Source organism: Haliotis cracherodii, unplaced genomic scaffold (genome assembly GCF_022045235.1).
Source record: "Haliotis cracherodii isolate W230 unplaced genomic scaffold, xgHalCrac1.p SCAF_12, whole genome shotgun sequence".
In the NCBI taxonomy this organism is placed as follows: domain Eukaryota; kingdom Metazoa; phylum Mollusca; class Gastropoda; order Lepetellida; family Haliotidae; genus Haliotis; species Haliotis cracherodii.
In genome coordinates this window covers 38,856,176-38,870,322 of record NW_027266267.1, presented here as the reverse complement: position 1 = coordinate 38,870,322, position 14,147 = coordinate 38,856,176, and the positions used below count along the sequence as shown (strand labels likewise).

Below are 14,147 nucleotides of genomic sequence, written 5' to 3'. Positions count from 1 at the left end.
TGGCCACGGAAATTCTTTATCATACATTAAGATATGATTATATACAAAATCAACATGAACAAAATATTCTTGAAAGCTACGAGACCGCTGTTGGAAGCGAAAGAATATACGCTGGTCAAGTAACAAAAAATGGCGCTTTGCAAAACGATTGAAGAGTTGTGTGAGAAATTTACTGTTTAAAACGATTTGTTTTTGAGCGAATAACCAACGACAAGAAACGATATTAACTCAGTAAATGATATTAACTCCACAAATTATTTTGTCTTGTCAATTAGGAACTAACGCATTAAGAACGTCAACAGTTTTGTACGGGCCATACACTTACGATAAAGGGAGAGGGGAGGTAACTCTTCTCTGACACTAGTTCGTCAAAGCGTTACGGTCACTGCAGTGAAATATCAAGTGTTATGAGGGGGTTTCGCTGTGTGGAGTTGCGTCCCTTGGGCACACCAGAAACCTATGATTGTTGGTTCGAATCCCGGTTCGCCAAGATTATGTTTCTATGTTTTTCAGCACCATAGCCGTGCTCGTGGGTTTCACCGAAGTGGTAAACGTCTCAAACCTGCATCACTTCGGTTTTTCCTCGCACTTTAAGCTGACTTTTTACAGGAATACTGTTAAAAGCAGCGTTATACCAAACTCACTCACTCATTCACATCTTCCGAAAGAAAGATGACCATGAATATTGTCACTCGCTGTTGCCACATTGTTTTCAACTCGACAAATTCAATACTAATCACGTGAGAGGTCAAGAGTGACCATGCAACGAATCAATATTCGAAGTCAGTGTTTATCACGTGATATGAAGAAACCTTTCAGGTTAGATTTCAATTGTTAGTTTAACATTGGAAGTTACTGTTTAGTCACATGGTATGAGTGAGGGAGGGAGTTTGGTTTTACGCCGCTTTTAGCAATATTCCAGCAATATCACAGCGGGGGACACAAGAAATGGGCTTCACTCTGTACCCATGACGGGAATCGAACCCGGATCTTCGGCGTGACGAGCGAACGCTTTAACAATAGGCAACCCGACCGCCCCCACGTGGTATGAATTAACCAATGAGATTCAGTCTTTGGAATGACAAGCGGACGATTAAACCACTAAGTCTAGGCTTTCCAACCACCTCTGCTTATCGTAAGAAGCGGCTGAATTGTATTGGCTGGTCAAGCTCCGTGACATCTCTGATTGCAATGTCATCCTACCCAGACAGAGTGGGATGTTACTCATAACATCAAACACTGGTTTTCCTGGCCCAGATGTGGTTATTTACAGGCCGTCGAGCTGGAATATGGTTGAGTACGGCGCAAAACAATAAACAACTCCGACTTACCCGACCCTAGGGATGTGGATGAACAGCTTGTTGCCAGGATCCACGTTGTGGAAGGCGAGCGACTGGGACTCGATGGGGTGGATGCAGTCGTCGTTGTTGGGGTTGGTGGTGATGGCGTAGTCGTGGCTGGACGTGCATGACGTGCCAAAATTGGCGAAGGTCACATCTGTAGTGTACACAGTATATGTGAAGCAGACAGAGAACGCAAACATATTCATCGCATGATGATTTCTTTCGAAATGTTTCATCTGTACCCAGTAATTAGAAACGTGAACATAGCGAGGTGTCAGACTAACAAGTTCAGTGGAAATAGATCAACATTTCCCCCAATAATGACCATCAGTTTTCCTTCATCAAAAGATGGCGGCTGACAAACTTTTCATAAGGAAAACCATGCATTTTCCCACATTCGGTTCCAAAAAAACAGTACCTGTCATTATCGTCCAAACAAACTTGATGACGTTTAATCGAAGAGGAATAACACAACTTTTACAGAGTTAATGATATTCCAATGCCATGCGTTTGTCAGTAGGGAAAGGTACAGACATTTGGAATGTTTCCGTGAGGCATCAATTACCTCGTATTTCATACGATGCCGATTCATTCTGTTTGAAACATTTCGGTTTTCGGGTCAAAGAAAAGAGTGAGTGTGTTTGGCTTAACGCTACTTTGAACAGCATTCCAGTTTTATCACGGCGGGTCAGCCTAATGTTGGCGGAAAGCCCTAAATGATGCAGGACTCAGACGTCTACCCACGAGTATTGTTAAAAGTGGCGTGGAACCCAACTCACTCATTGTTCACATTAAAATATTTCGGTAATATTTCTAATTTTTTCTGAATGTCCAACTATAATTCTAAATCTACATACAAAACATAATTGTACAAATCAGAAAGCTGTCTAACAACTGACGAGCATATATGATCGTACAAATGTATCAATTATCACTTCTAACATTATTTAATCAATCACGTGGTTTGACTGACAGTAGCGTGAGGTTAATTGGGATTTTTAAAGAAAAACAGAATATCACTCACTGGTGAGATGCATGATGCCACTGATCGCTTGATAAGCCATAACTCCAATGAAAGGTTTGTCAGGTGCATTGTTCGAGCCAGCGCTGAAATTTGGCCACGAGATGCCAACCTTGCCATGGGTGCCATTACCCCAGCTCCGGCTGACACTGCTCAGTTGGATGTTGACGTCAGACTGATCCACGACGTCGCTGGTGCAGTCGAATGCTGACGTCTTGCCAACAAAAAAGGAATCTCTCACGGTGACGTATTTATCAGAAGTCTGATGAGCTACTGAACCCGGTCCGACGACAAAGGGGAAGACGCCGACTCCATTCTCCACAGACACGAGGCTCTCGCCGAGGAAGCTGGCTGGGTTATTGTAATAAAACCCGAAGTCCACGTTCTTCCATGCAATGACGTTGGAATATCGGATGCAGGTCCCGCTGACCCCAGTCTCCTTTGGGAAGATTCCCACGCCCATGAGGTTCGAGTGAGCCTCGTTTCCACTCCACAGAGCGTTTCCTGTACACCCATCGCCTGGTGTGTGGTAGCCCATTCTCTCACTTCCGGCAACTACGTTGTCTCTGAGAACGAGGTTAGTTGCGGCGATAGCCTCGATGCCGCCCTCGTATTCCTCGTTAAGGGGTTCCACCCTGTCCTGGTAGCCCCCGGGCCAGATGGACAGTGTCACAAGATTTCTGATCAGGGTACTGTTGTCAGAGTTTGAGACAATTCCTGAAAATAAATATCAATGGAAATTAAAAAAACATTATTACTTAAAATATTTTTTTACAAAACGCTGCTCATGGAAGTGTCATTAATTTTTGATAAATATGTGTGAGTTGAATAAACTGATATTAATAGTCACACTGGCGATATTTCAGCCGTATAGCGGCTACATCAATTGATACATACACTGTCAAAACGAGTTTACACCCATGTTCGATGGTGGGTAAAATGATACAAACAAGAAATGGTAATTCGATGGTGATGTATTTAATTCGGGGATTATAGTTGTGTTTTGAACCTTAAGCTTGTAGTGTTTCAGCAACTATTTTCAGCCCAGTAACGTTTTGACAACTATTGCAAGCAGTTTACAGTAAAACTATTTTCAGTCTACATCAAGGTAAATATCACAATATAGACCAAAGCAAAATTCATCTGGATAAATATATGAACAATACTAAGCACGATACTAGCAATTATTTCATCATTATTGCCTTCAACAGCGGATCCTGGCATGACTAAGGGATGCAACTCTGCTAACAACTTATATTAAAAGCTTGTCACTATTGTTACAATAGATATATATATATATATATACCTGGTCCCACAGTGTGGTGTACAACGTTGTCTTCTATCACAAGGTCGCTGATGCCAAAGGCGCCGATAGCTCGGGAAAAGCCGTTGTGGAAGGCACTGCGACGGACGTAGGAGGAACGTTCTCCAACGTTGCTGACGTCCACGAAGGCGACGGAGAAGCGAGGATCGTAGGACATTGTGTACCCTTCTTGGCCCGTGTGGAAAAATTCAACGTTCTGAATCTTTCCAAATCCTTGACAAAGGAAGATGAGGAAGCGTTAAGTTTATTAAATCACAGAGAAGGATGGGGTGCAATATAGACGTTAACGCTGTTTTTACCCTTGGATGCGGAGATGATTTTCTGGCGGATATTTCGTGTGAGATGTGAGAGATGTCTTGACAAGGATTGTTACAGGGAATCCAGAACTTTTTATTTTTATTTTTAACTGTAAAACCGAATTTAAATAGAAATAAACTTTAAATAATTTTGGCAATTTCAGGGCGAAAAACTAAATCTCAATTTTCATATTTGAAGGCATTGTCTTACAAGTGTTGTTGAGCGATTGTGTTAACGTAGGATCTACTAGATATTTTGATTACTATTCAATCCAAATTATCACAGGTGATCGTGAGTCGGTATTCATTTTGATAATTACACAACGGCACCATGACGTTTACATAATTGGAAATTACGTAATAGAAACTAATTTTACGAACTCGTATTCATTTTTGACATAATAAAAAACCGCTTGTCGTAAAACGAGAAACATTAAACTTTTTGTAAGTTTGAAAGCTGAAATCTTTCACAGTTTCACATGAGGTCTTGGAGTCGTGATTCAATCAGTTCTACTGGCAAGAAAATTGATATGTCGTAAAAGCGAGACAACACACGACAGTTCGAGTTGCGCAGTGACAAGCTGAACTGTTCCTCGCACGATCGTGACTATCCGTTGTCATGGTAATGACTACTTACCGCTGTACGACATGGTGGAGTCTGCTGTCCTGGCAACCAGCAACCGGGCTCCGAACGACTGACTAAACAGATCAGCATAATCCTCGCCGATGATCTTGATGTTGCGGGTCAGCAAGCCGACCTTGGCGGCGAGATTGTAACTGCGACCGTTAGGTACTGTTTCACTGACGGCTGTAAGTGAAGTAGGTATAGGAAATTAGCAGTGTCTGACAATATCTTAGTAAAAAGGTCGACGCACGAACCAGCGGTGAGGTGAAATGGGGTTTAACGTCGCGTCCAAGATTATTGCACTTATATAGCGACGTGCATGTACGTGTGTTTTTGTGTGTCTGCTTGTACCAGTCCGGACTGATGCCGATTTATAGGGCTAGCTCACTGAGATACCATGCCGTAGTTTAACATGAATACCCCACTCAGACACAGTATACTGACTCCGAGCCGACCAGTCCTTGTTTTATCCCCTTAATGCCAGACCATCTTTTAACGTCTTTTGGTATGACGCGGCTGGGGATCGAACCCCGGACCAATCAACGTTGTAAGTTGTAAAGGTTATACCTATATGTAAGTGAGCCAAGCTTCCATTCAGTGTGAGGGTGAGATTATTTGCTGACACAGCTGTTATCTTGAAAGTCTCAGTGTCCCAAGCACTGTAGGAAGTCGTCGTGATGACAATCTCCGAATCCACTGCCCATGACACTGGTTCGGAAAGCGTGATAGAGTTATCTCCCGCTGCGGCCGTGACTCCAAGTCTTGTCCACGTTACTCCGGGGTCAAGGCCGTGCATATCTAGTCCGCCATACACAGCTATCGAAATGAAAAAATATGAATTAATTGTCAGAAAGGTGCGTATTATAATATAAAGCTATAAACAGATGCATTAGTCAGAACCAGAAAAATAATACTTTTCAGCTTTGAGGCATAACGGATTTGAAATAATGCTGCAAGATAACACGTAATCTCTATTTACGCTGGCGTTATTCTTAAAGCGGCGTAAAACCCAACACTCACTTGTGGATACGACGCTGACAACGTTCATAACAAGGCACTCACCTATGACCTTTGACCCCAGCGTGGGCCCATCATTGACAGGGAAGACAGGAGTGGAGTGTGACCCAGACAGAATTATGTTGGCAACCCCCGGGAAGGGGTCATGTGCCCACCCGACAACCAACCGGCCGTAGATGATGATGTACTTGGCCCGGAGGTTGAATGTCTTCGTGGCATTATTCTCAAACTCCAGACCTCCGTGAATTATCAGAGTGTCAATCAAAGGAAACTCTTCGTCAGCCAGGATCCAGTAATCTGATTGGAAGAGAGCACTCACACATTAGCCAAACAAGCTACAGGCGAGTGGTATCCCATTTTATTTAGTATACAACTACGGTTTGGCATACAAAGCGCATCTTTCACTTAAGGCGCTTAACTGGGGCACGGGTGGCCCAGTCGTCTAAGGCGCCGCGATTTGCTATGCAGAGTTGCGTCCCTTGGGCACGCCAGAAACCTATGATTGTGGGCTCGAATCCCGGTTCGCCCCGATTATGTTTCTAGGTTTGTCAGCATCATACCTGTGCTCGTGGGTTTCACCGAAGTGGTAAACGTCAGAGACCTGCATCACTTCGGGCTTTCCTCCCACATTAGGCTGACACGCCGCGATATAACTGGAATACTGTTAAAAGCGGCGTTAAACCCAACTCACTCATTCACTCACTCACTAAGGCGCTTAACTGTATCAGCGTGATACAGGTACGATGTGTTGACACTGTTAGTTTAACAATATAGTCTATAAAACATGATACATCTTTCCTGCACAGGTTACTGTTAATATTTTGTTAAACTTTTCAATTCGAAAGGAGGTGACGAACAATTTAATTCCTTCATGCAAAAAGAATATTTTCATGACATCGAACCAGAGGCTGCGCAGGTGCTCTAGCGTCTAATAATTCCATGTCCCTTCCAATTTTATTAAAATCAGATCTTAGTTCTCGCTACTGAAAACAGAGATCTGAGGACATCCCATTAGGGGTCACGTCAGAACGACCTTTCATCCGACCAATCAGAGCGTCGCTTACCAAGTCAGGAAAGTAACAGTCGGAATGTGATTTCTAATCATGCAACCTCGAATACTGTAACACAGGGTATTCCGAACGATAGCTAGGGGCTTAACGACTGAATCCATACAATCTAGACCATCTATTAGCCATTCCAGAATGTTCTTTTGTTCAGGTTTCAAATTTTTAATCGAGAATTTGTCAAAATATGTTTCAAAGCGTAGTCGCCAATTTGAAATTAGTGCCGTAAAGCACGAGGAAGCTACCTTCTACGACTTCTCGTCAGCGTCTGTCATATTTCGCGCAAAGTCTGTCTGACGTGACTCGTAATGGGGTATTCTCAGGTCTATGTTTAGCGGTAGCGAGAACTAAGATCTGATTTTAATGAGATTGCTGTCCCGTCTGGTCGGCACTAGTCCTAACACTAATTGAGAGATTACAAATATCACTGAGTGTACAGATCTTTTCAGCAAATATTGCTTGTTGTGAGAGGCTGACGGGGTCGGGGGGTCAGGTTGATTGATGCTCATGCCAATCACTTCATTGTCTGGTCCAGATTCGATAATTTACCGACCGCCTACATATAGTAAGAATATTGCTGAGTGCGGTTTTACATTACAAACCAACACACAAACACACCTCTGTCTATGGTGACGTTGTCGTTGTCGATGGGTTTGCCACCTGGCCGGAACTCCCAGGAGGAATTGAGGGACCAGGGGGTGATATGAGGGGGACGCGCCAGCACGGTCTCTGGCGCTGGGGGAGGCTGGCAGTTTCTATAGTAACAGCGGAATGCCTGCAATTTGAAGGTCCTGTCGGTGGAATATGCGATGGCACGCTTCTTCCTTGATCCAGTGTTACCGGAAACTGAAATAAACAATATTACATCGGTTAACTGTTGTTGAGATCTGAGAGTGAATATTGCTTTACATCGCAGTCAGCAATACTGTTGCTTTATCACGGCAAACTGTATTGCTTTTGGGGAATGGTAATACAACGTTGAATTATATTTGAAAGACATTACCATTGCAAAATTTAGAATAGCTTCGTCCCAGGTCCGTTACATTCCCCACAATCTAAATACAGTACGTTACGAGAAAGATGCATACCACACAAATTTGTTATTCATCCAACTCTGTTTAAATGTAATTCGTTAATGTCTTCATCTGATGTACAGACAATTCAAAACCTTGCGATGTTCGTGTATCACGCCAATAATCTAAGAATATAACCAAGTCAGCGAGCCTGACCACCCGATCCCGTTAGTCGCCTCTTACGATAAACATAGTCGCCTTTTACGGCAAGCATGGGTTGCTGAAGACCTATTCTACCCCGGATCTTCACGGGTCGCTTGCACCATTAACTATGGCTATTCAGCTTCCTTACCCAGATACTGAATCTTGCCATTGCCTTCATCATATGTCCAGCTGCCGGTTACATCACTACCGGTGTTGAATCCTCCCACGGTCTCGTTGATCGTTGCCCCGCCCACCTTGAATCGGTCGGGTTTTTCAGCCTGCTGGGCCATGGTGATGTATTGTCCGGACTGAAGAGGAAGGGTTGAACTTGTTATACTACTTTACGATCAATCGAGTCATTTCACGAATATTTAGTTTGTTGTTTAAAGTCGCTTTCAGCATCATTCCAGCTAAATGAAAAATTCGAACGAAATCTGTAAATAATCGAGTCTGGGCCGGACAATCAAATGATTGACATAAAGAGTATCGATCTACACAATTGGGATACGATTCAATCAGCCAACTCATCAAGCCTGACCACCCGGTCCACTGGACCACCTCTTACGACAAGTATAGGTTACTGGGGACCGACAATCTTATACGGAATCCAGACAGGTTTTTCAAATTAATTGGACCCAAATTTGGAACAACGACATCGCCACCCATGGCTTCTTGAGTATTGTTTAACGTCGCACTCAGAAATATCCGAGCTACGGCTACAGACTGCAAATAAGCGAGTTTGGAGCAGACAAAATACTGCTTGATAATATGAGCAACGTCCTGATCCGTAATACGATGACATTCATTTTATCCTTTACATATTACATTATATGACAAAGGCCCTTGCTATACTTACAGCGAAATCATAGAACTGTCCGTTGAAGCTGATGTTAGTCAAATGTTCAGCATTGACAAATGTCATGGAATAATCCTCGCCTTCAGGAAGAACAACCATCCAGCCAGGTTTGTGCGAGATCCTCTTCTCTCGGTACTTCCCTATGCTCGTCCCATGAGCATTGGTCAAGGAGATATTCTTCGCCTTCAGCGAGGTGGGGTTGATGTCATTGAAGGCAAACCTATGGAAGCGCACCGTCTCGTCACAGACACTGCCAGCAATACCCACACTGAAAGCAGCTGTTTCGGTACATTTGGTCGGCGGAAGGAAGCCGGTCGTGGGAATTATGGAGCCACCTGCTGTACCTGTTAATGTCCCATCCTGGTCTTCCATCACGCCCTCGTGTTCCCATTCATATGATGCTTTGTTTGGCGAGCTTGTAAACTGAAGTCCGGAAGATTTATAAAGGAATCCACCGCATTGATCCGAGCATGTTCCGGTGACCCTTGTCCACGAAAAGGCGGAGCAGACGCTTTTGTCAAAGTTTTCAAAACTGACATTTCTTATTAATAACCCACTATTGTAAGGAAGAACAATTCCGCCTCTTGTACAGACGTGTTCTGATGCGAGGTCGGGATGATGACCAACAATTAGCCCGCCTTTGACCATCGGGCCGTTGGCCTCATCGAACTGAGGAACATAACCTAGAAGCTTGCCTTCATAACCAGCCAGCTTGTTGTTGACGAGAATAAAGTCGATGAACTGGAGCGAACCACTTTGAACCGCTTCCGCGCCCTTTTCACAGTTCCATGCAGTGAAGGATTCAAACTTTGCTGCCAAATCCGCCGCCGATGAGGAACAGCTGCCATCAACCTTGGGGAAATAGAACTCAAAGATCCAGAGACCGAACCAACCAAAAGAATGAGCTGTGTTGTTTCTGAATTCCCCGAGAGGAACATTCTGGCAGCAGACGCTGGATGTGAAGGAAGGGCCTTCAGGGTGCTTGTGCATTCGGTACCAGAATCCAAAATGGCTCCCGCCGGCTGCTGCATTATGGGACACAGTATTATTTGGGTTGGTGAGCCAGAAGGTTGCAGGTGTGACGTCATCGTTAAGAAGACTCGTACTCGCTCGTACAAACACACCCAGGTTGTACCGGAAGTAGTTGCCCGTCTCGATTCCATCTTCAAGGAAGAAGGCGCCCCCTTTGACGTCGTATAAGACGTTGTGTTCCACGAATGTGTTGTGGGTGCCGTGCACGTTCACGGCCCTGTTGAAGGTGTGGTGGATGGAGCATCCACGGACATATGACGAAGACATATCGCCGTTGAGATGGAAGTGTATCGGGTATCGACCGAGTCTGAACGCCTGGCCGGCATGGGTCACCTCGATGTGACTGATTCGCGCTTTAGCGAGATCCTCGTCTTTACGCGGGGCGTGGATCATGATGCTGGAGCCGAATTCATCGCTTCCCATCTCGGCTCCAAATCGTCCAAGGAAACATGTTTGTGTAGCGAACTCCCCTGAAATATGAAAAAAACATAGTAAGAACATTTAAATGAGGCGAGATGGTGTTTAACGTCGTCTCTAAGGTTTCAAATAATAGTGCAATGGAAGTGTATTAGAAGTACATGTTTCAAAGAATTGACCACATATACTCGGGAATTACTACGTGTAGTAATATTAAAATGGAAGGAAGGTGAAATTGGGTTTAACGTAACCCAAGTAACCTATACGTCCAAGATTATTGCACTTATACAGCGACGTGAATGCACGTGTGTGTGTGCCTCTTTGTATTATTCCGTGGGGGTGGCGATTGTATAGTGCTTGTGAATTGAGAAACCATGCAGCATTTAAACATGAATTCCCCACTCAGACACAGCACACTGACAAGCTGAACAGTCCTGGTTTTATCTACCTCCTTAATGTCGAACGCTGGGAAGGGTAATAACAAGTACCATACTTTATCGTCTTTTGTTACGAACGAAAAGAAGCAAATCACCCGGACTGACCACCTGACCAATGAGTCCGACCAGCAGAGATTGCAGGGGGTTAAAGTGTACCCTGAATTAACACGGGGCACGTCACTGATAGTGGCCATTGGATAAAAAAAAGCCTAAAAGAGTAATAACAAATGAGTGAGTGAGTATGGTTTTACGCCGCTTTTAGCAATATTCGAGCAATATTCGAGCATTATCACGGCGGGGACACCAGAAATGGGCTTCACACATTGTACCCATGTCGGGAATCGAACCCGGGTCTTCTGTGTGACGAGCGAACGATTTAACCACTAGGCTACCCGACCGCTGCTAATTACAAATGAAGTCACCTGTATCAAATCCTGCCGGACACGCCTCTATCTTCTCATCCCACTGTATATCACGTGACCCTCTGACAACCACGTTGTGTGTCAACAATCCAACTTCCGCCCGGAAGTCGACATCAACACCGCTGAACGTTCTGGTGATTCCAATATGAGTGTAGGTCAAGGCTGAATCTAAGGTCAAGGTGACGTTGTCCGCGGCAATGGTGACGATGGATCGTATTTCGGATTCCTTCTGACTGTGATGGCCTCCAGTGGTTGCTATGACGATCTGGTCGCCGACCTCCCAGTTTACAGGATGTTGCAGGACGATGGTGGTGTCTCCAGCTGTTGCTGTTGCCGCGAGACGTGTCCACGTTACGGGAGTTACTTTGCCTGGAAGAGGTAGCGTCATTTAGTGAGTGAGCAGTGAGTGAGTTAAGATTTAACGTCACATTGGCAGTATTTCAGCCATATCGTGACGAGAACTTCATTCATAAGACATATATTGAGACGAAATAAAAACCTGTCAACGATGGACAGTACAATAACTAGTATATCACAGATTTTATTTAAAACTAGTTGAGAATATTAAAAGTTAGTAAGTAGTAGAGAACAACACAATATAAAAATGGGCTAGAGATCGTCAGTCACTGAATGGTGATCACCACACCAGGGACCATGGGGACTTACAGTACCATTGCTTCCTGCATGGACCCTGGCAGGATTTATATCACCCTACAGTCACTGGAGATAATTGTCGTAGCGTTATTTAACAGTGTTAAGACAATGAAACTCTCTCTCTCTACATATGCTACGCTACCGAGAGTCAACTCTCATTATAATCGATAGTCACGATATGGCAGAAATATTGCCGATGTGACGTGAAGCATAAACTCATTCACTCACTCTCTCACTCACTGATTATAATCGATTCTGTGGGTATGGTATAACGCCCAAGTGAATGAGTGAGTTTGGTTTGACACCGCTTTTAGGAATATTCCAGCAATATCGCGGCGGGGGACACCAGAATTGGGCTTCACACACTGTACCCATGTCGGGAATCGAACCCGGGTCTTCTGCGTGACGAGCGAACTCTTTAGCCACAAGGCTACCCCATCTCCCCTTTAATTTAATAAGCCCTTTAAAATACGCATTGTCCAGATAATTTAACACACTTTACAGAAAAGTTTAGCTTCATATAACAAGTAGAAAGTCAACACATCATCCGACACACCGGCTTAAACTGATGTTCAATAAAGTTTGAAAGCTTTGTGAAAACATATTCTTCAAACAATAAGTAATCAAAATAAGAATCATGTCGGTCATTGAAATTCTGTCGGAGAAAAGAAAGTACCGTGAAGGTCGAGAATTCCCTCCCTGACGGCCAGTGTCTTGGCGCCATATATTGGTAGTTCCGGTGACCGGAAGTTGCCATGCATCGTGATGACTGCTTTGTGCTGAAACGGTTCCGCTTCCGTGCCGACCTTTAAACACAGAGAAGAAACAGTTAATCAAGTTTCAATTATCAATATATGTGTATCCACATTAGAAAAATCGTAACTGCAGAAGAATGTCCTTCATCTTTGTACTATAGTGGAACCTCGTTATGTCGAACTTGGATGTGTCGAATTCCCGGTTGTCTCGAACTCATTGGGGTCCTACATATCCAATATAAGCATACATTTCCCTGTTGTCTCGAACCTTGGATAACCATAACTTTCTACCAGGTCCCCACGAGTTCGACACAACGAGGTTCGACAGTATACGATGACACCTGGTTAACTTCATTGACCCGATCTTTTGTTTAAGTTACTGATGGATACCATGTAATGTCATCGGCATTTACAGCAGATCATCACTTGCAAGTTAGACCATAACATTCCCGTGGACTAATGATCAAATAAAACTTGAAAATAAAAAAAATCCGTTTCAAGAATGTTTTGGATCACTTGTCATCGAGTGATGCTAAAAGTCTGGAAGCCAAAAGGAATAAGTGACCGCAGTACACCACAATGGAATTTCCTTTCAACACACATCTTGCCGAACTTGGCTGGAATTCCTGGGCTCGATCGTAGCGCCACCAGTGGCTAATACGAGTCCTTTCTATGCCTCTCCTATTGACCAATCAGATTCAAACTCTCCTATCACTTGCATTTGCTTCAAACAAAACGGTGGCGCCCAGTCAAGATGATCTGATCGATAATCAAGATCTATATTGTGATAAAACGAGTCTTACATCGCGAAGTGCATCAAATCAAGTGAGCACCTTGATTAAAAACATGAAAAGATTTGGAAAATATCTGTTGACAACGAGTTAGCGGTGCACATGCTTTGCAAATCCTGCAGTCGACCGAAATCTGCATGCCACTTTACAAACTGGATTTCGATTTCGGTGCGCGATTTAGATTGGACTATGCATAGACTCGTTAGTCCAGCCAAATGTAACTCCATAATACTCCTAGTTCGGCAAGGGTGGAAACTGGACATTTATAGTCAGTTAACTCTCTTGCCTCGGGAAGATGGGTACAATGAATATTGACAAGTTTGAAAACCGGGCTGAAAAGACACAGTGCCTGGAACTTCTTCTACCTCAGAAACATTGTAAACCAAACCTTCCTTCAACGACCCAGTTAAACGGGAAAATTGACATTGCCCGGGAAAACTCAAATTAGATTTTGTTCACCATAATTTGGCAATGTATCAGTACATTTTGAACGTTTGTCTTTCATTGTTTGTCAGGTTCATTTAGCCACGAACGTCATGGCCTCGGGGTCGTCTCTCCATCCTTCGAGCTGAAGGGGCGTGGTCAAAATAGGTCACGTGAAGCAGGGGAATCTAGTTTACTTTTAAACATTCATATCTACTAAAACATAAAAATCTTCCCAGTTATTCCCAGTCAGTTTAAAAAATAGTAATGAGATACAATTTCTTTTTAAACTTGCTCTATTTAATAGTTATATAAGTTATATAAGATATAGGCCCATGTTTGCTGGTGGCTAGAAATGAAACAAATACAAAATGGCAATTCGATGTTTGTTTGTTTGTTTGTTGTTTAACGCTGCATTCAGCAATTTTCCAGCGTATGATGGCGGTCTGTAAA

General features: G+C 43.7%; 1 protein-coding gene across 1 annotated transcript in view; it reads right to left on the bottom strand.

Moving 5' to 3' along the window:
* LOC139457369 (fibrocystin-L-like) overlaps positions 1 to 14,147 on the bottom strand; it is a 72,301-nt gene that overhangs the window by 13,562 nt on the left and 44,592 nt on the right. The window contains exons 40-50 of the mRNA XM_071238775.1: positions 12,402 to 12,531; positions 11,072 to 11,440; positions 8,764 to 10,265; positions 8,056 to 8,215; positions 7,309 to 7,536; positions 5,672 to 5,923; positions 5,177 to 5,425; positions 4,622 to 4,792; positions 3,671 to 3,901; positions 2,368 to 3,081; positions 1,332 to 1,497 (exon numbers count right to left, since the gene is read on the bottom strand). Coding sequence (XP_071094876.1) covers positions 1,332 to 1,497; positions 2,368 to 3,081; positions 3,671 to 3,901; positions 4,622 to 4,792; positions 5,177 to 5,425; positions 5,672 to 5,923; positions 7,309 to 7,536; positions 8,056 to 8,215; positions 8,764 to 10,265; positions 11,072 to 11,440; positions 12,402 to 12,531 — 4,172 coding nt within the window. The remainder of the gene's footprint in view (positions 1 to 1,331; positions 1,498 to 2,367; positions 3,082 to 3,670; positions 3,902 to 4,621; positions 4,793 to 5,176; positions 5,426 to 5,671; positions 5,924 to 7,308; positions 7,537 to 8,055; positions 8,216 to 8,763; positions 10,266 to 11,071; positions 11,441 to 12,401; positions 12,532 to 14,147) is intronic.